The 27,718-nt window shown below is 41.1% G+C and overlaps 1 protein-coding gene across 1 annotated transcript in view; it reads left to right on the top strand.

Annotated features, from left to right (window-relative positions):
• LOC148369473 (neuroligin-4, X-linked-like) overlaps positions 1-27,718 on the top strand; it is a 141,659-nt gene that overhangs the window by 47,991 nt on the left and 65,950 nt on the right. The window contains exon 3 of the mRNA XM_088331498.1: positions 17,990-18,142. Coding sequence (XP_088187624.1) covers positions 17,990-18,142 — 153 coding nt within the window. The remainder of the gene's footprint in view (positions 1-17,989; positions 18,143-27,718) is intronic.

Here is a 27,718-nt window from a genome sequence, read left to right as displayed (position 1 = left end):
TTGAAATACTCGTGCACCTGACACAGGCCGGGCATAATGTTGATGTTATAGCTTCCGGCCTGTCATCAGATGAGGGATTGAGGCCGATAAATTGGGCCCTTGTCTGAGGAGAGGAAAACAACTGACTGATGCGTGTCTGTGATTATATGAGCATGTCACAGAGAATGACAACAAATACTTTCGACAGTGATTATGAAGGGAAATCCCCCTGATCCTTCATGCTCTAAACCAGCAGGAAAAAGCAGAACCAAATATCGACAGACAATTTATGATTCATTTGACAGCCGAGAAGCAATCTATTTAAAACTGTCAGTCTGTTGGAGAGCCTCATGCCTGCAGTGTCCGACCTATAAAGGTTTCTGATTGGTTGGGAGATCAATAGCCAGAGCCAATTAGTTGTGATCCAACTTAGTCCAATCCCAAAAACAGATAAAGTGAAAAAAAAAACAAAAAAAAAAAAAACACTATTTCAGTCAAAGGCAATTCAAAACAAAACACCCTCTACTGAACATTTCTCTGTTCAGAGAACGGGTTGCCAGCCTTTTTGAAACTAAGAGCTACTTTCTATTACTGACTGGCAACTTTTTAAAATGATAACTTATGTTATTATTATGTTATAACTAGTTGGAATTGGAAGTTAAAGTTGAGGTGCGTTGTTTGAGATGTCCTTAAAAAGTTGAAAGTAGAATACTTTCTTTATTAAGTATGTGGTAACTTACTTGTGGTAACTATTTTCAGAACTTGTGCGCTGGCTACTCACGTGTTCTCAGGGGGAAGCATTATGTTGGAGACCCCTAATTCAAAGCATATTGAATTCTGTTGTAAATTAATATGTTATATATTTTAATAAATGGCCTACAAGTCAAGTCAAGTCATTTTTATATGTATAGCCCTTAATCACAAAGAGTCTCAAAGGGCTTCACAGGTTATGAATCACCACTAGCCTTCAAGGCTAAACTGCACACATGCTAACAACAAACTATCTGCTTATTTGCTCTAATAGCCAACCTGGAGCGAGAATTACTCAAATCATTTACATAAACAATGTTCATTTTATCCATCAATTGATCATTCTGATCGGAGGAGGGTTAGAAATTTATCAGTAGCGTTTTGCTGGGGGCCACTTTAAGGCAATGGTGAGGAAAATAGTGTTACATGTACTTTGTTTTTCTTACACACTCTACTTTCGTGTTATTTGTTGATTTATTTTTTGCACAGTAGAATGATGATTCCTGAAGAAGAGTCCAGTCCAGTTATGAAATAGCAGTGCATTCAAAGACCTTGAATGGCGTCCAAAACAAAGAAAAAGCTGCAGCAACTGATTTTTTTGCCTTTTTTTTTCAAATAAGGCGACACGGCAGCTGAGAGGTTAACGCCTCTGCACCACAATTCTGAGGTCCTGGGTTCAAAACTAGATATACCAACCCTTCTGTGCAGAGTTTGCATGTTCTCCCTGTGCTTTTTTGGGTTTCCTCCGAGCACTCCGGTTTTCTCCCACATTCCATAAAAAACATGCATGTCAGGTGAATAGTCCGTTCCAAATTGTCCCTAGGTGTGAATGAGAGAGTGGGTTGTCCGTCTCCTTGTGCCCTGCGACTGGCTGGCAACCAGTTCAGGGTGTCCCCTGCTCACTGCCTGAATACGGCTGGGATGGGCACCAGCGCCCCCACGACCCTTCTGACGACAAGCTGTGCAGATAATGGATGCATGAATGGATGTCTCAGATAATTTAAGTTATACTAGTTTAAAAGAAGCAGCTGGGTGATTAGCGTGAAGCCCCACGGTGCGAGGTTCAGGGTTAAGTCGAGCTACCACAGCCTCCCTGTGTGGAGTTTGCATGTTCTTCCTGTGCCTGCGTGGGTTTCCTCCGGGCTCTCTGACTCCCTTTTCCACTGCTTGTAAAGTCAGACACAGCTTAAACCTGTTGTGCCGTGTGCCTTTGGGACTACAGAAGAATACTGTACAGCACAACACTTTTGGTTAATTTAGTTAGTTGTGTTGAAATCCTAATTAAAGTACAATTAAAGTGCTACTAAATTTTATTTGAAACTATAATGAATATTCTTATTTTTGCATTATTACAAATGTATACACACACACACACACACACACACACACATATATATATATATATATATATATATATATATATACCCGCGACCCTAATGAGGATAAGCAGTATGGCTAATGAGATGAGATGAGATGAGATATATATATATATATATATATATATAGATAGATAGATAGATAGATAGATAGATAGATAGATATAATATATACATATATATATATATATATATATATCCCCCTCGGATGGGTCTGGCCTTGATGCGGCGAGGGGGCTTGCGTGTTCCAGTGACCCTGGAGAGCGATACCGTCGGAAGCTTGCTCCTGGTAGGGTCACCCATGGCGGGCCGGTCTCCGGGGTAGGTTCCAGACAAACAAAGACCCCAGCGTGTCGGTACGCTGAGAGGTGGCAGCCCCACCAACCGACTATCCTGCGGAGGGCTAACAACTCACCCAGGAGAAACACACTTTGTTACGAAACTGACCAGAGAAAGAAGCCGGACTGACCAACACGGTAACGGACCCCAGCCTGCCCCCGACCAACGAGTACGGATCGATCTTCGTCATAAGACCCGTGTCGCCACCTGGAATGTCCAGACACTCCTTCGCCCCGGAGCTGCCACCCTGCTGTCCCGAGAGCTCTGTCGCTATAACATCACCATGGCAGGGCTCTGTGAAGTACGATGGCAAGGCAATGGTGAAACAACAGCTGGCAACCATTGCTACATCTGGAGTGGCCCCGAGAGTCGGACCGGCCTTTACGGTGTGGCTCTTGCCATTCCAAAAGCCCTCCGGAGGTCCCTCATCAGCTGGACACCAATAAGCGACAGACTACTGTCTGCTCGATTCCTCCACCATCACGGCAAGATGACAGTGATCGTCGCCTACGCCCCCACCGATGTCGCTGATGAGGATGCGAAGGACGCGTTCTTTGACCAACTCCACCAGGCTGTCAACCAAGCCCCACCACACGACGTCACCATCATCCTCACTGATGCCAACGCCACTCTATCCAGCAGTGATCGGTCCCCCGGCTCACCTGTCGGCACCACCTTCGTTGACAGCACAACAAACGACAATGGCAACCGCCTCCTCCTCCTCTGCCACCAAAACAACCTTTGTGTTGCTGACACCTGGTTTCCCCGGAAATGCATCCATCACTGGACGTGGTACAGCCCAGATGGCAGAACCAGGAAGGCATTGGACCACATCCTGATATCACGACGCTGGAAGTCGTTTGTAACCAACTGCCGGGTGTTCAGAGGAGCACAGCTTGGCAACACAGACCATCGTCTGCTGGTGGCCCAGCTCAAGCTAAAGCTCCGAGCCAACCAGCACAAGACTCTGCCTCGCCCCGACTCCTCCCGACTCAGCGACCCCAACATCGCCAGAGACTTCAGTTGCTCCATCCGCCGCTCTCTTAATACCCTGGCTCCTGACAAGCTGACAGACTGGGCGGCCTTCAAGGAAAGTGTCCTCCAGGCTGCTCACAATGTCCTCGGACGCCCGCGATCCTCCCCGAGAAAGCCCTGGATATCAGAGAGGACACTAAACATCATAGACCAGCGGCGTGAGGCCCGACTCCGAGGCGACCTCACAGAGTATCGGAGACTGAATCGCCTGCGCAATGTGGCCATTGCTGAAGATAGGGAGAGGTTTTGGCAGGCAGAAGCCCAACAGCTTGAGTCCGCGGCCAACAACAACAACATGAGCCGCGTATTCAGTCTACTACGCCAAGCCCGTAGCGGCCCACACATAAAGACAGCCCTGGTAAAGGACTCAGACGGCAACCTCATCATGACAGAAGCCAACTGCCTCGAGCGCTGGAAGGAGCACTTTAGCCTCCTCTTGCAGCACAGCACCATCCTGGCTGATCCCACCCTCCTAGGGGCTGCGAGCACAGCACCTCCTAACGACACCTGCTGCACAGACCCTGTAACACCCGAGGAAGTGAGAGCTGCTCTGAAGAAGCTGAACACCAAGAAAGCCCCCGGCATCTGTGCCATTACCGGTGAGATGCTCAAGGCCGGCGGTGATGGCATGGTGGAGTGGCTAACCCGCCTATTCAACCAGGTGTGGGAATCGGAGCAGCTGCCCACCGACTGGACCAGAGGAGTCATCTTGCCCTTCTGGAAATGCAAGGGCGACAGGCTTGTCTGTGGAAACCACAGAGGCATAACCTTACTCTCCATCCCGGGCAAGGTCTTTACCAGGATCTTGCTCAGCCGTGCCCTTCCAGCAATCAGAAGCTGCCGCCGTCCCCAGCAGGCTGGCTTTATGCCCAACCGCTCCACAACGGACCACATCTCTGCCGTCCGTTTGCTGATAGAAAAGACCCGTGAATTCCGTAAAGATCGCCATCTATATATCGGATTCATTGATCTGAAGGCCGCCTTTGACACCGTCTGCCACTCTTCACTGTGGAACATCCTCCAAGCTCTCAGAGCACCACCCAAGATCATAGCCCTGTTCAAGCTGCTCTACAGCAACGCAGAGAGCTGTGTCCGTATCAACGGCATTGACTCCGACTGGTTTGCTATCTCCAGCGGCGTTCGCCAAGGCTGCGTGGCTGCTCCCGACCTTTTTAATTGCATCATCGACCAGCTGATGTTCAGGGTTAGTGAGCGCATCCCCGGAGTGTCTTTCGGCAACTACCACCTGACTGACCTGGAGTATGCTGACGACACCATCATTCTCAGCACTTCCTACAGCCAGCTGAGAGACGCTCTGGGCATTTACAGCGAAGAGGCAGCGCGGCTTGGCCTGCAAGTGAGTTGGACGAAAACCAAGTTCATGTATGTCGGTGATGGACCAGATCCACCTCCCATCCAAATTGGTAGCGACATCGTAGAGCCTGTCAAGAGCTTTGTATATCTGGGGTCCATGGTGACAGACAATGGGGACCTAAAACCAGAGATTCTCCGCAGAAGAGCCCTGGCAGCATCTACTCTGCAGTCTCTCTGGAAACCACTCTGGCGGCACCAGACCATCGCACGCAAGACGAAGCTCCGCATTTACAACCTCGCCGTACTCCCTATCCTGCTTTATGGCTCAGAAACATGGCCCCTGAACGACACCCTGGCCACAAGAATCGATGGTTTTGATAGCAGAGCTCTCAGAACCATCGAGAACATCAGGTGGCCCCAGCGAGTCTCCAATAAAGAGCTCAGAGCCCGCACGTGCCAGCCCCAAGCATCTTCCTTGGTCGCACAACGCCGCACCCGCTGGTTTGGCCATGTCCTTCGTCTACCACCAGACCATCCGACACGAGCCATTCTCCAGTTTGACCCAAAGGCCGCAGGCTGGAGACGACCACGAGGGAAACCCCGCACTCGATGGCTCGACGTCGTTGCGGGCGACCTCCAACAACACGGAGTTGCCGTAGAGGATGCAGAACAGCTGGCACAAGACCGCCAGCATTGGAAAAACCTGGTTCATCTGGTCGGCTCAACGCACAGGGACGGGACCCCCCGACCTTCGCTGGAGCAATAAGTAAGTAAGTAAGTATATATATATATATATATATATATATATATATATATATATATATATATATATATATATATATATATATATATATATATATATATATACATACATTTATAATATAGAGATAGATAGATAGATAGATAGATAGATAGATAGATAGATAGATAGATAGATGGATATAAAATATATAATTACATAGATATTTACGGCATCTGCGGCACAGTTCTGAGGCGATGAGATCAAATCCAGCACCCAGCCTTCCCGTGTGGAGTTTTCATGTTCTCCCTGGGCTTGCGTGGGTTTCCTCTGGGCACTCAGGTTTCCTCCCACATTCCAAAAACATGCATGTCAGATCAATTAAACCCCACTTGATAAAGACTAACAGTATCCTTGGACTAATTTAGAATATACAAAAAGCATTTTTTTAGTTTGAAATTAAAATGAAATCACAGTAAACGTTGCTTTTCACGTCACTGAACAAATGTTTTTCTGATATTTAAATGATCTTAGGAGTTGAGTTTACCTCATTTGCAAAGTGGGCACGAAATAATTACCATTTGGATGATTCTGGCCAGGCGATCAATCGAAAGTTAACATCATCAAAGCTCCACAGCAATCCTGCACTGATGCTCCACTGCATTTGAAGATTAAGATTCCTGGAAATTGGACTTCTAATTGAGAAAATCATTGGCCTTAAGTCAAAAACGGCAGGTCAAGCACTTATCGATTTGCTCAGTCATTGAATGTACTCTTACCCTTTTAAAGGAGCAGAAACATATGAGACTATTTTCTTAAAATTTGAAAACGTGTGTGGCTTTTTCTCTTTTGCCAAGGTCGTAAACATGTACACAGGATTTTGCAAAATCGTTTTGGGAGATAAGTACACATGCAATTTGGCCACCAAGGTTTTATGGATGTGTGCAATTTTGAATTTATCTAGTAAAGTACTTCAGACAGTTTATATTTTATTAGGTGCTTTTATTTTTATAAAGAAGCTACACAAGCGAAATCCTTTTTTTTTCATGACGAATGCAAAGTTAAACGACTGATCTCCTGCAACTTTTGGTGATGAAAGGATATTTGTTTTCTTGCCAGTCTTGGCTTTTTTCTCTCTTTACCGCACATCCGCATTTGTAGGCAACCAAAAGTTAACATCAGCGCAATCTCCGAAAGCCTTTTCGAGCTCCACTTTCTAATGATGATGTTTCTGTGTTTTCCTTCCTCGCTCATCCATGAAAAGGATTGTCACTTGCAGCAGGGACAAATGCCGAGCGAGCTGATTGTGTGTGTGTTTTTCTGTTTTTTTTCACGGCTTGGCTTGAAAACACGAGCTTGTCTTTTGTGGGCTCGTTGAAAAAGCGCGTAGAGAAACTGTGCTTGAGAAAATAATGAAAGCGAGCGGCCTCTTCCCCTGCACTGGCGGCTGCCTTAGGCTCAGCGATCTACCGCTGTATCGCTGAATACCGTCTTGTCTCATCATATCCTGTCAGTTTTGGACTCATCTGGATTGCACTCAAATGTTATAAAAATCATTATGAGGTTGCAAAACTTGTAAATAGTTGAGCGACACTTTTTTGGACCTGTCAGAATATGCTTTGCGCCGATAGGGTCTGATAACCTTGTTATTGTTCTCTATCGCTCTCTTTTTTAAAATATGTTGAATATATTTGGTGTATTTTCACGATTGTGTCTCACATGTTGTTGATCATTAGAAATTCATCTGAGTTTCAATAAGTCTAAAGCCTGCAATATGGCAATGTGTCAAAAAGTTGTTCGGGAGCCAATACTTTTGCAAGACACTGTATCGTGCATTCTTCCTTTCGATCTCAAAATATTTTTTTGTTTAGGTACACTCAAATTATAGTACTCGGTATCACATCAGATCCAATGCCCTATAGAATCTACAATGTGAGACGATGATGATTTTTCTCGCTTTCTCTGACTCTTTTCATTTAATTGGCCTCGAAGTGAAATGAAAGAGCAAAAGCGTGTTCTCGATTATCTCTGTTTCCCACTTGTTAGAAATTGACATGGACAAAAGGATTCAAACACTGCCAAAGAAATATACCAGGAAAAAACACTGCAGGAAAAAAAAAAAGTTAGGCCTTTCCAAATAAAAGCCTTCCGATGTATGATCGGATAGGGGTTTCACCTCTAAAAGTCTGTCCTTAACCTACCGTTCCTCAATGAGGAATTTCGGCTGTTTTATCAACCGAAAATAGGGACATCAAGGGTTTTCTTTCTTCCAATAAGATATCCTACATGCCTCTACAAGTACTAGTGGAATTGGAAATGTCTTGTCATTGATTACAATGTAGTGAAAATTGTTTACAAAGAGATTGGACACGACGCTCAGGGATCGGAAGTGCATTAAAAAAACATGAATTCGGAACCAAAATTCCTCCATTCCCATTCATCTGAGACAGCTATTTTACTACTTGATCACCAGTGAAAATAACAGGTGCCTAGAGCTCAGCTTGTGACTACAGAGGTAGCACCTGATTTGGTTATGTGATGCTCACAAAATCCAGGCTGCATAGAGCATATCATTGTGAACGCAATTTCTGACCTGGTTTTGTGTTAAATGCGAGTACAAAGGGCATTGTTTTACACATTTTGTTGTTAGTTAACTCATTTAGTGCCACAATGTATCAATACTTTTTAGGAGCATTGTCCCTGATGACCAAAACGTAAACATGTTTTTTTTTTTTTGTGTTTTTTTTTTATTTTTTTAATAACGATTACAAAGGGTTTGGCACAGCTCATCAGTAAGTAGCAAGCCACTAGGAATGATTTCATATGACAAATTACTATAAAATGGCAGAAGTGGCTTGGATCAGATCTTTGTCCTCACATCAGGAAAGCATAACTTCCTACTGTTGCTTTCTATATCCAACGTTTGAGAGTTTGTAGGCGGCCCCATATGGTGAGCTTAAGCATTTTGAAGCGGCGTGGTGAGAGAAGCGAGTATATGGATAAGTACAGACGCTCAACAAAGTCCCTTCGCCATTGTCGAAGTGGAGAGAGATGACGTTTGGTGCACGTCTGCAGGAACGTGATCGCCATGGTGACTAAAATCACAAAACTTGACTGGCCCCGGCTCTTCCCACTTGAGATAGACATCTGGCATCGATTGAATGAAACTTCTTTCAAATGCTTGCGTCACCGAACTATAACTATTGTTATACATGTAGAGTTATGGAATTGAATTTAGTGTAAACAACATGTGTCAACGTTTTTATTCCCTTTCTGGTTGGACGGATTAGTGGCTCAAAAACAATAAACATTCATTCATTTTGAAGTTGCTCATCACAATCAGGACCGGGGGAAATAAACACAATTCTTTTATTCTGCTTGATAAGCAGGTTAAAAATGATAAAACCTAGTTGTTGTTTTTTAATGAGAGTCTATGTTGCACTTCAAGCATTCCTAATAACAGCACAACTATCATTGCCTTGAAAATGCACATTAAATTTGTGCCAAAAACTATTGTCTTAAAACCCAGCATTGTTCTCTACATTGACAGTTAACCGCATGGGTCTTCGGGGCACTAATGAAGACGCAACTCTGGACAGCCTTCTCCCCCAGTTGACGGTCCTAGCACCAATCCATTCCTTTGTCCTGTCAGCCCAGTTCGTTTTCGGTCTTCCTCTCCTCATGCCCCCTTGGACTGTGCCCTGGAGAATTATCTTGTTCAGTTCGTGACCATACCACTGAAGTTTCCGTCTGAGCACGGTTGAATTTGCCCTATGATGGTGGTGCGCACCGTTTCGTTTGTCACATGGGCTAAGAAATCCAGGACATCGACATGTACAATACAATTATATAATATATAATAAATATGTGCCCAAACGCTGAAGCTGAAGCTTTTAGTTGACTATTCCTATTTATTTTTTACTTGTATGATAAACATATTCAAAATAAAACAAGGATATAGAACCCTACTCCACAAAAAGGAAATTAGAAAACAAAGAAATGTCATTTTAGACCTGCAAATATACTGCTAGTGACTCATAATACACCCACAGATACTCTTGATAAATGAATCTTCTTTAGCATATTTATCTAAAATAAATATATATATATAACTGACATATACATCAAAATTTACATAAATTAGAAATAAATTCATAACGAGAGACTAAACCGGAAAAAAACATACAAACAGATTGAGTCCGGAAGCGAACTCTGTCAACATGAATCACAAAGGCCAACATTGTTATGTTGTTGTTTTTATTAATAAAAAAAATATTTGAGGTATTTCGCATGCACATTTCTATATCCAGAATTTTACATTTTTTTAGTTAAAAACTTTTTTAATATGTTTTTAAAATGTATTTTTACCAAATTTGTCACGGTTGGCATGGCGCCCAGTTGGCCCCGCCCGTGTGGCGCCAGCTGTGGCTCGTTGACGGATTGTCTTCCCTTCTATTTAAGCTCAGTGCTCTCACTCACCCTTTGTCAGTCCGTCAACGAACCTCTGCCCCGCAAGACGTGGGTCTTGACTCTGTCCGGTTCCCTGCCTGTTTTTCCTGTCCGGTATTGTTCCCGTCTATTTTGTCCTGTTTAATATCGATCTCCAGTTTCGTTGCCGTCTAGTTTGTCCTGTTTAATTTCGATACCCAGTTTTGATATCAATCCCGTCAGCCCCGTCCTGTCCGGTATCGCTCCATCTGTCCGATATCTGCTCGAGCAATTGGTATCGATCTTGTCGGCCTCTGGCTTAATGTCATTCCACGCCTGACTGCTGCCTTACGTCCTTCGCCCAACGATTTGGGTTAACGTGCATGACTGCCCCATTTCCCGTAAAATAAAAGCTTTTGTGAGAAACGTCACGCATTTGGCTTCTTCTCCTGTTCCCGTTCATGACTAAACTATTATTTGTTATTTGTATTTGTGTCTTATTTATTGCATGTTTGCATGCCGGTTCAGGAAGTAATTGTATCTGTTCCGTATCCTGTGCCAAGAGCATATTTGACAATAAAGTAGTCAATGGCAAAACATATGAATGGATTTGTTTAACAAAATTCACAGTCAATCCCTCGATACATTTCCTGTTTATATTACGATTTTATCCTACTCATTTTGTCAATGCAGTTCTCATTCATTTTTTTTTTTCGATAAAGAGACCAAGACAATACCTTACATTTAACAATGGTTTATTAATACACAAATTCAAACAGGTGGTCCTCAGAAGAATTAAACATCCACACCATACAAGAGACAAGACATGGAAATGGACATTTATGAATATATTCACCTCTATATATTTGAGTTCATTTTAGATTTTTTTCAGAAATTTTACCCCAAGATCATTGACTTATTTACACAGGTAGGATCCTTTATTAGAAACATATTTGGACTGAGAGAAAAGATTGTTTCATTCCTTTACAACAAAGGTCGCTACGACAGCATGGTCTTCTAGGACCACCATCATTTTTTTCTCAGGAATGAACATGTCCTTAGATCAATAAACCAATGCAGGCAGCTGACCCCAGTTTAACAACCTCATAAAACAAGAATAGTAACAATCCGCTTCCTTTTTCTTATGTCTTCAATCCCATGTGTAAGTACCGGACTCAACAGCGTATGGCATGCATGGAACCAGCTCGAGAAAGACAACGACTCATTTGCTGTTGTTTAACCCAAAATGTGCGCTGTTTAATTTATAATCACCGCCAACCCGTCAACTAATCGCCAGGTTTAATCACAACTGGCCTAACTGCAAATTAAGCAACAGGAACAAATGGGCCTAGCCGCATGCGGGGGAGACAGATGTTGAGATTGTCGGCTTAAAGCCGCCGGGAGCGCTTATCAGTCTGTAGAAAAATTTAAAGCCTCCAGGTCATCCTATTGTTGTCATGTAGAAATTATTTAAAAATAAAAAACGTTTTCTGATAAGATTGAACCTTGTGCTGCATTTATTGAAAGCTGCATGAATGAAGGGCATTGCCATCAGGAAAAAAAAGCTTTTTATGAAGCCACCTTATATTATGAATATTATCATTTTTATCTTAAGTAGTAGCAGTAGTACGGAAACATCAAGTTTAGAGTACCGTATTTTACGGACTATAGGGCCCACCTAAAAGCACTCATTTGGTCAGAAATTTGAAAGTGCACCTGATCTTTCCTTATATACTGGGAATATGGTGGATAAAAATGGAAATGCATAGTTATAATTAAATGATACTGCCTACCGTAACTCTTCTGCCTTTGAGAAACATATAGAGTGGCCTTCGAGTGCCCTCTTGTGGTTAATTGTATGTTGCTAAAAGGAAACCAAAGAGGCAGCTCAGGCGCCAACATTCGAACCCTAATTGCAAATCCCCTTTTGTTCTTGGTTTGTACCATAATTGTCTGTAAGTATGAAATGTATTGTGATTACTTGAATGCCGATATTTGTTTATGGTAACAACGTTTTGTGTACAGACGCTGCCTTACTTACGAAAAAGATAGGTACCGGACGATCGTTCGTAGGTTGAATTTGTTCGTAAGTTGCTTCAGTGCTATATTTTGTATGTTTAAGGTCTATTCAAGTATGTTTAAGGCTTGTATAATTAACCTGTATTGTTTTGTACTAAAAATTAAACATTTCATAAAATATTATGCTCTATAAAGATAAATAAAGTTGAGTTTAACTTACCTTGGGAAGATAGGCTTCAAGAGGTCCTCCCCCGTGGTAAAGAGTGGACGAAAAAAAAAGCGATCCAACAATTTTCTCAACCACATCAAGCTTTCTTATTCCACTTTCATTTCAAAAGAAACGGCTTCCTTCTTCTTTACACTTTACACCAACCATATTGAATGGATCGCCGAAATATTAATTAATAAAAATGTCAAAATTCTTAACATGCTGGAGATACAGTATAGAATGTTTACACACGAACTAGGAAGTAGAAGCTGCATTTTTTCTTTGGGGTGGATGCTGGGTAACCTCTCACAGCGCCACCGCAGGCTCAAAGCGGCGGGAAGAAGCACTACAGTACTTTCCTCTACTTGGAAAAAGGTGCACACAATACAAAATTTAACTTACAGCAATGTCTGGATATTTTTCGACATCCCCAAAAAATTGTTCGTATCTACCGTTTTTCGGAAGTCGAATGGTCGTAAGTAGGGGAGAGTCTGTACTCTTTTTTTAAATTGTTTTAGCATGTCTTAGGTTAGCTTGGAATGTGTCTCTAAGGTTAGCAAGCTAACTGGACTTTTTTGTTGTTTGTTTATAGTTATACAACGACTATTGGTTGAGGCCATTGTCTGAACAAATAATAAATAAAGAAATCATTCTGGTTATTTGGGACGTCTTTCACTAGGTATCTGGGGAAATAAGGAATGTTTCAGAGTGAGGACATCACAGTAACCATCTATCAACAAAATTATTATTTCTAGCAGTGAAACCAGGTGCCATTTTGTTTTTCAATGAAATTTTAATAAAATGTATTTTTTTTAATGCAACCTTAGCTCTTACTGAAGTTTCGATTTTGAGCACATCATAGTCCAGTGCACCTCGTATGTAAAAATTATATCACAAAAGACTATTTTGCGCCTTATAATCCAATGGGCCTTATAGTGCAGAAATTACGGTAAATAAAACCACGTTATGGATTTTCGTTACGCTGTAAAACACATTATGCTCTCAAAGGATAAACAATTTATTACATCCGGCTGTTTTTCTATTATAAATCGTATGAGTACAAAACTCACTGATTTTAATCAAAGTGCAAATGCCGCTACTGCCTACGATTCATAAACCTGCAATTTAATCACAGTTTTCTACTCTTCCAATTTATAGTTGCTGCTTGTGAAAAGGTCACAAGAGGTTGACGGTTGAGTACAAATACTTACAAAAAAAAGCTGGGTATCTGCAAAATTTCAATCCCTGGTAACAGTGATCCACTACCTTATTAACTGTTTTTTGTGTTTGTTTTTCTTTGTAAATATGATATTAACATATTCCATGCGAGTATGCAACCGTGAAAATATTCAATTGACTTAACGTAATGTTATACAATTAACAGCAGACATCATATCGAGGGGTCAATTTGTACTTTATGTACTAAGCAAACAAATGCTGATTAGATATGTTGAATGTTTTCACACTTGGAATTAGACAATATACCGTAAAATACGGACTATAGCGCGCACCTGATTATAAGCCGCACCCACCACTTTTTAAGTGATTTTCCACTTTTGTACTTACACAAGCCGCACCTGTGTATAAGGCGCGTGCGCCCGCATTAAAACTTGTGACACGATCACAAGTTTAACCCAGACCAGGCTGTAAGTTCCACGATTGTGATTTTGTATAGATTTATTGTACTATATTCTTTATCAATTATCCATTACCTGTTAAATCATAATACACTACAAAGCCAATAGGCCGAGACACTTGCTCAGAGCCAAGAGGCTGAGTCAAGGTCCTAGCCTCCTAGACTCCTACCGAAACAATCCAAAAGGGGATTTTGTAGAGGTTTATTGTTCTATATTCTTTATCAATTATCCATTAACCGTTATTGGTCAAATTATAATACACTACAAAGCCGGGAGGCCGAGACACTTGCTCCCCAGCCAAGAGGCTGGGTCAAGGTCCTGGCCACAGGGCCAAGCAACGATCACAAAGTTCTAGCATAAAGTACTCAGTTTAACAACCATTTCGCAATTGCAGTACGGCTTTTTTTAACAGTCAATAGTACACAATCCTAGAATCACAGTCGGCATCATGAATGTAAAATGATACCCGTAATTACCGTATGATGCAGACTTGTAAAGTCCGGGTCCCGTTGAAAGTAATCCAAGTAAACAAAATGCATATTTCCAAAGTTAAGGGTGGGAAAAATATATATCCACTATTGTCCGCTGCGACAACAGACAGATCTACCGGTAACTCAGCTTTACCCCACTTCCCATCAGCCCGCGTTTGCTCCGCCCCTTCTTTTTGATTCGCCCGTAGAACACATAACAGAATAAGTCTCTAAAATGAATACATTACAAAAATACACAGTTGCAAATACATATTATACATGGTTACACATATTTACGACGAAAGACAGTACACCGAGAGAGTTTTCAAAGCTTTAATAATAATAATATAACTTTCATCCCAAACCGTGCCTTTGAAGGGTACCAACACGCTAAAAGGATCACGCTCGCAATGCATCAGACGTGCCTGTCAAAGAAAAAGCATCCCGTAATAGTGAAATTCACGGTAGTTAGTCCTCAACTTTCTCCTCATAACTATCGCCATCAAGGGCGTCTTCCTCATTATCGGAACATACCTTTACTTAACAGACAATGTATGCATTAACTTAGAGGTTGCAGTCTTTCTTGGCGCACATATTCTACTGGTCTTAATCTTACCTTTTATACTCCAGCGCCGCTGGTGGCCGTTAGAAAAATTACATAAATTGGCCGCTTCACTGAATAAGCCGCAGGGCTGAACATTTGGGAAAAAAGTAGCGGCTTATAGTCCGGAATTTACGGTAATGATCATAGCTGAGGGAGCTTATTTTGAGGAAAAATGAGACCTGAGGTTGAAGACGCTCTCTTCATTGGACAAAATAATTCATAGTAATTTAAATTAATCTTTTTGTGTACAGGTGACTGGGTCTCAGATTATTGACAATAAAACCAGATTCTGCCTGAAATGCATTCACATGCTATGCTGTTTACAATGATGCGCAAAGTGTGCTTTACTTGTTATTGAAAATAAATCTGTATGTAATCAGATGTTTTATTGAAAGATGTAAAACTAGACATTGGAATATTAAATAGGTAACAATGCAATTAGTAATCCATGTAATGGGTAAACTTTATTTATATTGCACTCTTATTCTTCAGTGATGTGCAGTGACATTTGTGTCTGGTGAGGCACAGCCAGATTTACAGATAAACGAAGCTACATCGTATTCATTATTTGATTGTCAGAGAAAAGCAATAAATAAACTGTAGCATATATCAATCCATACATTATCTGCACCGCTTATACTCAGTAGGGTGGCGGTGGTGTTGGAACCCATTCCAGCGACCTTCACACAGTGGGCTTTTTTCAAGCGTGTCTACGAAATGCACATACTTGCACCCACATCATGAATGAGCTCACTAAGGCTGCAATCATGACGTTGGCGGTATGGAGTAAAAACGTTCTGAGGAGGAGGAATGCTCAACTTTAATAAAAGCATTCATTCTTAAATATGCATACAAGTCAATGCAACAAGAAAAAAAAATAATGGACGGCTTGACTTGTACTGTCACTAATTTTATTGTTTTAGGCTGAGGTGTGCACCAAATCGGAATACTTTGTCTCACTATTACCCTCTGCCATGAGGCAAGAGAATTGTATGCCTCACTCTGCATCTGCAAATGCTAAGCACAGTAATATGTGGCATACTAATTTTATTGATAATTTCCATTATATAATGCGGATATTCAGCGTGAGTGATAACGACTATTAAGTTTTGGTAAAATTTCAGCAATTCTGAAAGAGAAATTTAAAGACTTATGAGGTCAAATGAGAGAGAACAATGCATTAACAATGAATAAATACAATAATTAAATATATTTTAATCAGATATTTCCAAGTTAAAAGGTGAGGAACAACCTCACCTGCCTCCTATGAATGCACGTGATTGATATCTATCCATACCAGCGGTCTGCAACCTATGGCACGCGTGCCAGCAGTGGCGCGCGAGGGGTTAGCCAGTGGCACGCCAGCGCATGGCGAAATAATGATGATTTTTTTTCAGCCGCATTTTTAGGTGAAATTCAGAGATTTTCAGTTGCGAGCTGTGCGAGTTAGAGGCTTTACGGTAGCGCCCCTCTTCCTCTACTCTGTGTGTGAGCGGGTCTGTACCGCGCCTCGCAGAGGAGGAAAGATTTGTGTTTTAACCCACCCACAGAAACACCGATAAATGAACGAATCACAACAGAAAAAATCTCGTTCTTTTCAGCCAACGTGGACAGATGACTGAGGCTTTGTGCAAAAAATGACCGTGCTGTTTGTTGATTATGCCTCGAGAGCATTGTACCTCATGTTAGAAGTCAATACGTAACGAATCATGAACATGAATTAAGGGCGAGCCTGACAAGGCGGAGACATTAAAACGCGCTGTGTCCAGGTACGGCAAACAAACACAGACGCTAAAATATTTGTCACTGCTACAAACGCCACCACTGAAGCAAGCTATCACATTGCTCACTGCATGGCAAAGAGCAGAAAACCAATTACTGATGGCGAATATATTAAAGGTTTGTGTGTGTGTGTGTGTGTGTGTGTGTGTGTGTGTGTGTGTGTGTGTGTGTGTGTGTGTGTGTGTGTGTGTGTGTTTCAAGTTTTGATAGTTTATGAAATAAGATTTTATTGATGAATGGTATGGTAGCTTTCCATGTCACTTGATTTTGATTGTAGTTCATTGTTGATGAAGAATAGTTGAAGTCATGGATGTCTACAGGCCTTTCAACATGTTGTTCACAGTCATTTTTTAGTTTGTTGATGAACAACAATAGTGGAAAATAAATTGGTCAGTTATGCAATTTCAATGTATATCCATGTTGTATATTTGAACTAGTGTAAAAAGATATAATCTGTTGGATATAAAAAAAATTGTTGTGCGAGTCATTAATCTTGGTGTGGCACACTGATTAACTAGGACATTTAAAAGTGGCGCACCACACCGAAAAGGTTGCTGACCCCTGATGTATAGAGACGCTGCCCTACTTACGAACTAGAGGTTCCGGACGATCGTTTGTAAGTTGAACTTGTTTTCGTAAGTTGCTTTAGTGCTATATTTTGTATGTTTAAGGTTTACATAAGTATGTTGAGGGGTTGTATAAGTAATCTGTATTGTTTTGTTCTAAAAAAAAAATTTAAAAACGTAATATAAAATGCTCTATAAAGATAAATAAAGTTAAGTTTAACTTACTTTTGGAAGATGCGCTTAAGAGTTTCAATTAACCTGGACTTCCTCCGCGGTAAAAAGTTGCCGAAAAAAAGTGATTTTCTCAACTGCATCAAGCTTTCTTATTCCACTTTAATTTCAAATGAAATGGCTCGCCTCTTCTTTAGACTTAACACCAACCATATTGAATGGATGCACAAGATATTAAACAGTAAAAATGTCAAAGTTCTTAGCGCGCCGGAGATACAGCATAGAATGTTTACACAGGAAGAGGAAGCGGATTTTTTACTTCCGGGAGGATGCTGGGTGACCTCCCACAGCGCCACACGCCTGTAGCGGCGGAAAGAAGCACCACAGTAATGTCCTGTACTCAGAAAAAGGTGCACACAATACAGAATCTAATGTTTGCATCTACCGTTTTACGTGAGACTAATGGTCGTAAGTAGGGGAGCGTCTGCATATTGAAGCGCCTTTTTTTAAGCACCAATGTGAAAGTCAGCATTTCAGTTCCTTTGTTCCATGACCATGTGCTTTTTTTTCAGATATTCATGACGAGAATGGGTTAAAGCCAGTGATGGTTTATATTCATGGCGGCTCCTTCATGGAGGGAACAGGCAACATGATTGACGGCAGCATCCTGGCAAGCTACGGCAACGTCATCGTCATCACAATCAACTATCGTCTCGGTGTTCTGGGTGAGCACCCATCTTGGGACCTTTTCATTATTTCACTTGTTCCTAAGTCACATTAATGACTAATTAATTTTAAGCATTTTACCAATCAGATGATCATTTGGGTGCAGGCTGTTTGTATAAATGCAAGCAGTCCTGACTATATGTGTTGCTTGCAAATTTAGTCCACAATTTAAACTCCATTTATTCATTCAGACATATCTGATGCATCTTCAACACACGGCAGGTGGCCTTGGAGTAGGGCCCCTGGCAAAAAGGTTGACGTTTTGAACCTCGGCTGAATGGTACCGAAGACTTAAACGCTTTGCGCTCGGCATTAGGGGTTGGAATTGGGGGTTTGGTCACCTAATGACTCCCAACGCCATGTGTTGGGTAGAACTATCGTTGTATCACCTGACCTTACACCTCATGTCAAACTCGCGCCCCACGGGCCACATCCGGTTTGGGGTACAATTATATCCCACGAAATAATTATATATACATCTACTATAATGGCCCAGCTAGATGAAGCGCTGATGACTTTCAAACTACTAATCCCATGATGCAGCGCTTCAATCCGCAGCGCAAGACTTCCAGGAGACGTTCCCGCATCAATCGATTAGCTTAAGCCCGACGAGCACAGTCACTGTAAAAACTACCAACAAACTAATCTACTATCAAATGACACGTCGGCCATTAGAAGTGAATTTTTCGTGTCATGAAGCGGGACGAACCTCTATAAGTCACGCTGCAAAGGAAGGCCAAACCTAGATAAGCGGCCAAAAGAAAAATTGATGCTGAAAACCGAGCCTTTCAATCCGATACATTTTTATGGAGAGCAAAGTATGTGAAGGTATATAATGTTTACATTTTTCGGGAATAATATTCTTGTCTGTTTCGAATTCATGTTCATGTTAAAAGCACACATTTTATTCAGTTATTATAGTTTTTTCATATTTGGAATTGGTCTAGTTTTGACGGAATATATTTTTTATGGAGAACAAAGTATGTTAAGTTATTTAATGTTTTAGTTTGTTTGTTCTGGTATAATATTCCTGTCTGATTTGAATTCATGTTTACGTTGAAAAAAAATCGTCAAGTTCTAGTCTATTCAATAAATGTTTATTTTGTTTGGCCCGTGACAAGAGGTGTGGTTTGAGTTTCGGCCCTCTATGCAAATGAGTTTGACACCCATGCCTTACACAGACACATGTGTATGGGAGCTTACCCCTGATTAATTAGTGAAGAACAAGAAGAATATCTGATGTCAGGACCCAGAACGGAAACAGGACCCACTCGCGTAACGTTTCTCACAGTTTTATTGGGAAGGAGGGAAAGGATTGCACACACTAGCCGGTGATTGCTGGTCACGGAGAGCAGGTTGCTCTGAACACTTCCGCGGCGAGCGATGGCAGTGTCGGGAGTGGGAAAAAACAGGTCATAGAAGAGCAAAAAATGTGGTCGGGCAGACAGACTGACAAAAGGGGACTGACAGGACCGAGTTTAAATACTGACAGGGGGCCAATCTGTCAACAAGCTGCAGCTGGCGCTACACGAGCAGGGCCAATTGGGCGCCATGGCAACCGTGACATCTGATATATTTTGTTTTTGTGACCGTGTATTGTATATATCAAAGTGTTCCTACATATGGCTGCCAGCGTGTAACATTCTAGGACATTTCACTGAATTCATTTTTCACGATATATATTTTTACATCACCAGCGTTAATAACTTCTTTTCTGTGTTCATGGCAACCCTTCGTCGCCCACTCATTCACACCTCAAATGTGTGACCAAAAGGCACATATTAGATGTAGTTACATTAATAAGACGTTCTGTACTTGCTTTCGAGCTTCCACAGATAATTATCTTCTTATACCAAAAACGGTATACGTGTATTATAAGCAAGGTTTGAATTTTTTAATCTCTCTGCACAACCATGGTTGAAGTCTTGGTTTACCTAAAGAGTGAATACTTGAATACTTGAACAAAATGTGTGTTCTTTTGCCTCTTAGAGAGAGAGAGAGTAGAAAAATAAAACTATTTTAGTGTTTGGTACTTTTGGGCTTTTCAGTTTCACTCTTAGTTGGACTGATTGAAAGCCTTCACTTTTTTTTTGGTTTGTTTGTTTCTTTTCTTTTTTTTTTTTGCATTAAGCACACCGAAAAATAGCATTAGGCTACCTAAAAATATTTCAGAGTGAATACTTGAATATTTGTTCAATGTTTTCCTCTTTCCTCTTTGTGTTTGCCTTGTAAAGAAAAAGGGAAACAATATTTTATTTTTTTGCTTTTGAGCTTTTCTCCTTCAGTCCTTGTTGTAGAGATTGAACGCTGTCCATTAAAGAATACCTTCAATAATACACATTGTATATGGCACTTAGCTTTATGAGTCTGTGAACATTAGTTTTATTAGCAGACTGATAAATAGCATAATGCTTTAAGCAAATATATTTCACGGTAAAAACTGGTGTTGTTTCAAAAATTACCATCCCGTTACACCATAAAATACCACCATCCCTCTATGAGCTAAAAGCCAAAGGTGTCCTCTTTTACACTCAAAACAGGTGTTGCCTTTAAAGCTAGCATAGTCAATAACGCTCAAAATTTGAGATTGCCTCTGAACACAAAACTGGCATTTTCTTTGTCAACACCAAATTTGGGCATCTTATCCTGCTTCAAAAGCTAATATTGTCTTTTTCTATGCAGGGATCAGAATTTTCCGCGGATCCGCGGATTTCCGCTGTTTTTGAACCCCAAAGGCATTCCGACTTTTTCACTTTTTCTCTTGCGTAGCAAACAAATTCAAAATCCGACTGTCTCACTCTTTCCTTTATTGCTCTGGCGCACCCTGGCGGCCGTTAGAAAAATTGGCCGCATTGTCGCACAAGCTGCAGGGACTGAACTGCATTTGAACTTATCTTGCAGTATTTACAAAAAAATCAGTTATGTGGGCAAATTATTTTAATCTTCTAAAAATGTTACTTAAATGATAAATATAAGCATGGTTTTGGACAAGTAAATTGCCTAAAACCCAGGTTTTTGGGGGGGGGGGCTCCGCCCTGGTTTATTCCTGGACGCTGGCTATTTCAGCTGAAAATGAAAATCTCCATTCTGATCCCTGTCTATGATTTCCTCTCATTGTTACATAAACTTGTGAAAGTGATTTTAAAGAAATATGGCAGATGGTTTCTATGTGGGAATGATTAGGATTGGGCTTCAACTATAAATAATTTTGCCCTGGCATTTTGAATGATCCGGCTACTTTGTGGCTTTGCCATTCACAATCCGTGTGCTGAATATGTTGTGAATGAACATAATTGACTCCATAATCTAAACTATAGGTTGTCTCTCAAGGTAGATAGATAGATAGATAGATAGATAGATAGATACTTTATTCATCCCCTAAGGGAAATTCACATTTCCAGCAGCATCCCTGAGCTGAGAACAGTACAATAATAAAGCCAAAAGAATACAATATACAAATACCCAGTGTGACGTGCAAATGCCCACTTTAGCATGTTATATAGAGTATATATAGGTAAAACACTTGGTGGTGATTTCTTTTCTGTTGTAAGTTCATTTAATTTTCAAAGAGTGTTGATCCTCATGGGAACCTGTCGTGGGTTCAAATCCAGCTCCAGACTTTCTGTGTGGAGTTTGTATGTTCTCCCCGTGCTTGCGTGGGTTTCCTCCGGGCACTCCGGTTTCCTCCCACGTTCCAAAAACATGCATTTCAGGTGAATTGGCCGGTCCAAATTGTCCCTAGGTGTGAATGAGCGAATGAGTTGTCTGTCCCTGTGTGCCCTGCGATTGGCTGGCAACCAGTTCAGGGTGTCCCCTGCCCACTGCCCAAAGATGGCTGGGATGGGCTCCAGCCCCCCCCCGCGACCCTAATGAGGATAAGCGGTACGGCTGATGAGATGAGATGAGAAGAGTGTTGATCTTAAATGCTCATTCACAATCTATTTTGGACTTCACTCAAGTCAAGTCAAGTCATTTTTATTTGTATAGCCCTAAATCACGAAGAGTCTCAAAGGGCTTCACAGATTGTTACACTATATTAAACAAACTATTTTCAACCGACAAGAGGAGTAGGTTATTCGTATGCAATGGAGTAGAAGTGAGTTTTAAGTTTAGATTTAAACATTTCCACTGAGGTTGCAGATCGAATCTCAGGGGGAAGAGCGTTCCACAGCACCGGTGCCCGGATGGAGAATGCTCTCGAACCAGCAGAAGACTTCTTTGCTCTCGGGATCATCAGAAGACCAGCACTCTCAGATCGTAGGCTTCGGACCGGGACATAGTGGCAGATCAGATCTGAAAGATAAGAGGGAGCAAGTCCATGTATGATTTTGTACAATACTAAGAGAACTTTGAAGTCACATCTTTGGCTAACTGGGAGCCAATGCAGGTTAGCCAAAATCGGTGTTATGTGATCGTACTTTTTTGTCCTGGTTAAAAGCCTCGCTGCGGCATTTTGTACTAGCTGAAGAGACTTGATTCTGGACTTCGGGAGACCGGAGAGTAGTGCATTGCAGTAATCGAGACGGGAGGTAACAAATGCATGAATTATTGTTTCCGCATCAGACTGAGACAGTATTGAACGGATTTTAGCAATGTTGCGAAGATGGAAGAAGGCAGTTCTAGTAATTTGCTTTACATGCATCTCAAAGGATAGATCAGGGTCAAATATGACACCTAAATTTTTAACTGAGTCACTCTGTGTGATGTGACATTTGTCAATGTTCACAGCAGTTTTTGAGAATAAGTCCCGGCATTTAGAAGGACCAATGACTAACATTTCGGTCTTTTCAGAGTTAAGACGCAAGAAATTGAGTGACATCCACTCTTTTATCTCAGTGAGACAGGCCTCCAAATTTCCACAGTTTAGTGTGGAAGATTCCTCCAACGGAAGATATAGTTGAGTGTCGTCTGCGTAGCAATGGAAGCTGATATTGTACTTGCGAATAATATCACCTAATGGAAGCATGTAAATGTTGAAAAGTAGGGGGCCGAGCACTGAACCCTGCGGAACACCGCAGGTAACATTAAAGGGCTCAGATGTCGTTTCACCATATTTAACACAGTGCGTCCTATCTGAGAGGTAGGATTTGAACCACGAGAGGACAGCTCCTGAGAGACCAATCCATTTTTCCAACCGTTCTAGTAGGATATTGTGGCGCACTGTGTCAAAAGCAGCACTAAGATCCAGCAGCAGCAAAAGTGATGAAGCGCCAGAATCCATTGACATTAGGAGATCATTTGTTACCTTGATCAGAGCTGTCTCAGTAGAGTGGTTAGCCCTGAATCCTGATTGCATGGATTCAAAAAGGTTATTCTCCGATATGAAAGCATTCAGCTGCTGTGCCACTACTCTTTCGAGTACTTTAGAGAGGAAAGGTAGGTTTGACACAGGTCTGTAATTACTTAATATTTCTGGATCAAGGTTGGGTCGTTTCAGTGTGGGTTTAATAACGGCGGACTTAAAAGCTGCTGGAACTACACCTGAGGAGAGTGATGTATTTATAATATTTAGAACTGAAGGCCCAAGGACGCTAAAAAGACTTTTAATAAGTGAACCTGGGAGCGGGTCGAACTGGCAAGTTGTCGGTTTGGCCGCATTCACCACTTGTTTGAGATCATCAAGTGACAGTTCACTAAAACCGGCCATTTTCCCAGGGCAGCCACCCTGTCGTGCATCTGTAAATTTCAGTCCTTTAATACGTGTGGTACTAACAATATCTTTTGCAATTTCTTCCTGTATGCATTGAATCTTCTTAGTGAAGAAGACCATTAACTCCTGAGCAGAGTGTGTCGAACTGTCTGCGATAGGCTGTTGCCTTGTAAGCGATGCTACAGTGTCAAAAAGGGCTTTGGGGTTGTTCTTTTGAGACGCAATCACCTTCGAAAGGTAGGCCGATTTTGCAGAGGCAAGGGCCGCTTTATACTTTAACAAGCTGTCACACCAGGTTTGATGGAAAACCTCAAGCTTGGTAGCGCGCCATTTTCTCTCCCATTTCCTGCATTCTTTTTTAAGGGTTCTAGTTTCATCAGTAAACCAAGGTGTGCGTCTTTTAGGACGTGATTTTAGTTTTATGGGCGCTATTGAATCCAGCACACTAGTCAGGGTGGTATTGAACTCATTCATGAGTGAGTCAATCGAGCCATTGTATTTAGGAAAGGACGCAACTGCTCCAGGAAGGAGTTCAAAGAGCTCAGAAACTGTGCCAGTGCTTATATTGCGTCCGCTAAATCACTCAGTTTTATTAACTCTACATTTAGTTAGCACCTCAAATGTCACTAAATAATGATCAGAGATAACAGTAGTACACGGTAGCACCATAATGTTTGAGGTTAAAACTCCTCGAGTCAGAATCAAGTCTAGCGTGTTCCCATTTTTATGGGTTGGCAAGTCAACCAGTTGAGTAAAACCAAATGCATCAATTAGAGAACTAAACGCAATAGTAAGTGAACTGTGTGGGGAGTTCATATGAATGTTAAAGTCTCCCATAATTATAATTTTGTCTGCATAGGTTACTAGTTCAGACAAAAGTTCAGCAAATTCGTCTAAGAAAGTTGTGTATGGCCCAGGTGCACGATAGATAGTTATTACATCAATTGACAATTGAGGGGACCGCATCACAAGAGCCTCAAACGTTTTGTAATTATTAGAGGTACGTGTATTAAATTTGAGCGATTTTTCAGAGATTAGCGCAACACCACCACCCCTTTTCAGCGTGCGTGCTATATGACTACTCTCGTAGTCTGGGGAAGAGGCATAATTTAGCGCTAAGTGCTCATCCGGGCGTAACCACGTTTCACAAAGACCCATACAGTTAAGTTTATAATCACGAATAATGTTATCAACAAGTAAAGCTTTTGGAGCAAGCGATCTAATATTTAACAGACCAAATTTCAGCTTTGCTGAATCATTTGACTTAGCTGAACTCTTTGTAGTCTTTGTCGAGATCTTCAAAAGCTCCCGGCGTTGTGGCCGTTCGTGAGCGCTGAGTTTAAAGCGTCGGTTGTCCGGCGAGGAATGAATGGTGGAATTAGTTACATCCTCGCGTCCATCTTGCTGCTTGGACTTCACACGCTTCACACATCTACCTGCACGGCAACCACGTTTCTGTTTTCTTTCTTTACGAGGCCGCCGCCGTCGTTTATTAAGAGGAATAGCTGTCCACAAGGATGCCGGGTCTCTTTGAAGTTCGCTCGGTATATCATAGGCGTTATAAAAAGTGCCCGAAAAGTCGAAATTTAGACGCCCACCCAACCGAATAAGTTCGTCCCTACTGTAAGTGTTTTTGGCCACACATGTGTCCAAAAGTGAAAGCAAAAAAGACAAGAGAACGGCAATAAATAGAAGATTAGCTGGACAACGAGCCGCAAGCATGTATCCATGCGCCGCCATGTTAAACTGTTGACTCAACTCTCTAGTTAATTTACCTAAATTGTTTCATGCAATCGAACAATGAGACCACCCTCATTTTCTCCTGTTTCATTTTTATTTTAACTATTTTAAGAATGTTTATAATGTAATACGAATATTCAGCGATAGTCAAAATGAAATACAAAAATTGTATAGTTAAATGAGAAAAAACATCAACATAGAATTATTGTAACCATTTAATATATGTTTTTATTTTATAATTCTTGACGACGGGTGAGGCACTACCTAAACTGCCTCCCCTGACTGCACTTGTTGAACTACTGGTAAAATAAAAAAAGTATATTTTCTTGACAATAGCTAAAGGAATGTCTTATGTATACATTAACTATGATGTATCTTTGTGCATGTGTGTAGGGTCATTTAATCACTTGAAGCTCCAGGCATTAAATTAAACAAAAGATAACGTGGATAAAACATGGTGCTCTATTAATTACCGTAATATCCTGACTGTATTTTAGTAAAACGAAAGCAAGTTCCCCTGAAATCACTGAGCTTAGTGATGGCATTGGACGCATTAGTGAAATAAGTACAACTAGCAAAATTAATTGATAATTAGAGAAATAATTAAATACAGTGGTCATATTAAGATATGATATAGCTAAAATACTACACAGATATCAACCCTTTTCCCTGTAGCTGTTTGTCATCAGCCATTTTCTCATATAGGAGGTTTTCTGTCTTTTTTTGTGTGCATACAAGTGGTGCGCCTCTCTGCTTTACTCGCCGTTCGTTATAAGGCCAAGCCTGTCTGCATCACACACTATATTTAGTTTCTTAGGAGCCAAAGTGAGGTGTTGTGGGAGAAGCACTTCATGTGGAAAGGGAAAGGAAGATGAGAGATTGCAGACAAAATATGGAATGAAGCCACTGAAGAAGATAAAAAGGGTGCGGGATGGGATGTTGCAGGATAATGTGCAGTGTGCCCCTTGGACACATTTCAAACAGTGAGACGATAAGAGGAGCTCGATTGGCATTTTATTGACAACTAGCTTAGCCACAGCGTGTTTCTCGCCGGCCAGTATCATTGCCAAGGACTAATGACCAAAAGTAGAGTTGATGCAATGTAGCCAAACACATCTGTTTAATTCAAATTGTTATCGATTCATTAATTTGTTTGGCCAATTATTTGTAAGGATATGTGTTTTTGTGTTCAATATTGACACATTTTTCAATACGTGTAATCACACTATTAATAGACATTTGATTTCCAGTAACAGATGACTGAATAGTAACGTCGACAAGTTTTACACAGTCAACAATAACATTGTGAAACTTGTTATTGCCAAAATGATGTCTGGAATTGTGTGTATATATATAGATATAGATATCTATCTATATCTATATCTATATCTATATCTATATCTATATCTATATCTATATCTATCTATCTATCTATCTATCTATCTATCTATCTATCTATCTATCTATCTATCTATCTATCTATCTATCTATCTATCTATCTATCTATCTATCTATCTATCTATCTATATATATATATATATATATATATATATATATATATATATATATATATATATATATATATATATATATATATATATATATATATATATATATATATATATATACATATCTGCACCACTTATCCTCAGTTTGGTCGCTCAGTCACATCAAGGGACAGTTTAAACCAGCCAATTAACCTGACATGCATATCTTTGGAATGTGGGAGGAAACCAGAGTACCCTAAAGGAAACCCACACAGGCACGGGGAGAACATGCAAACTCTGTACAGGTAGGGCTGGTAGCTGGATTTGAACCCATGACCTCAGAACTGTGCCACGGACACGCTAACCACTCAGCTGCCGTGCCGCACTCTGTAAGGTATTTATTGGTTATAAATGTTATTTGTGGAAAAGAAAAAAAATGAAAACCAATCGGATGGAGTCTTAGAATGATGAGAGACTGGAGAGAATTGAATGCATTTTGTTTTGTGCCAAGATGGCGATTGGGGACAGTTAGCCGACCACTGAGCATTTAATGAGACCTGATCTGAAGTGAAGCTACTCTAAGGGATAAATCGGCTTCTCTGTTATACTTTGCTGCTGGCCACTCAGGCTTTCACAGCAACAAACATAGATAGTTTGCCTAGGGCACGAGACGGAAATGTATGGTTCAGGAGCCGGAT

This window comes from Urocampus carinirostris, chromosome 3, assembly GCF_059441175.1.
Source record: "Urocampus carinirostris isolate Australia breed hairy pipefish chromosome 3, RoL_Ucar_1.0, whole genome shotgun sequence".
Lineage (NCBI taxonomy): Eukaryota > Metazoa > Chordata > Actinopteri > Syngnathiformes > Syngnathidae > Urocampus > Urocampus carinirostris.
The sequence above is the reverse complement of the archived record's forward strand: the minus strand, read 5'-3'. Positions and strand labels throughout refer to the sequence as shown.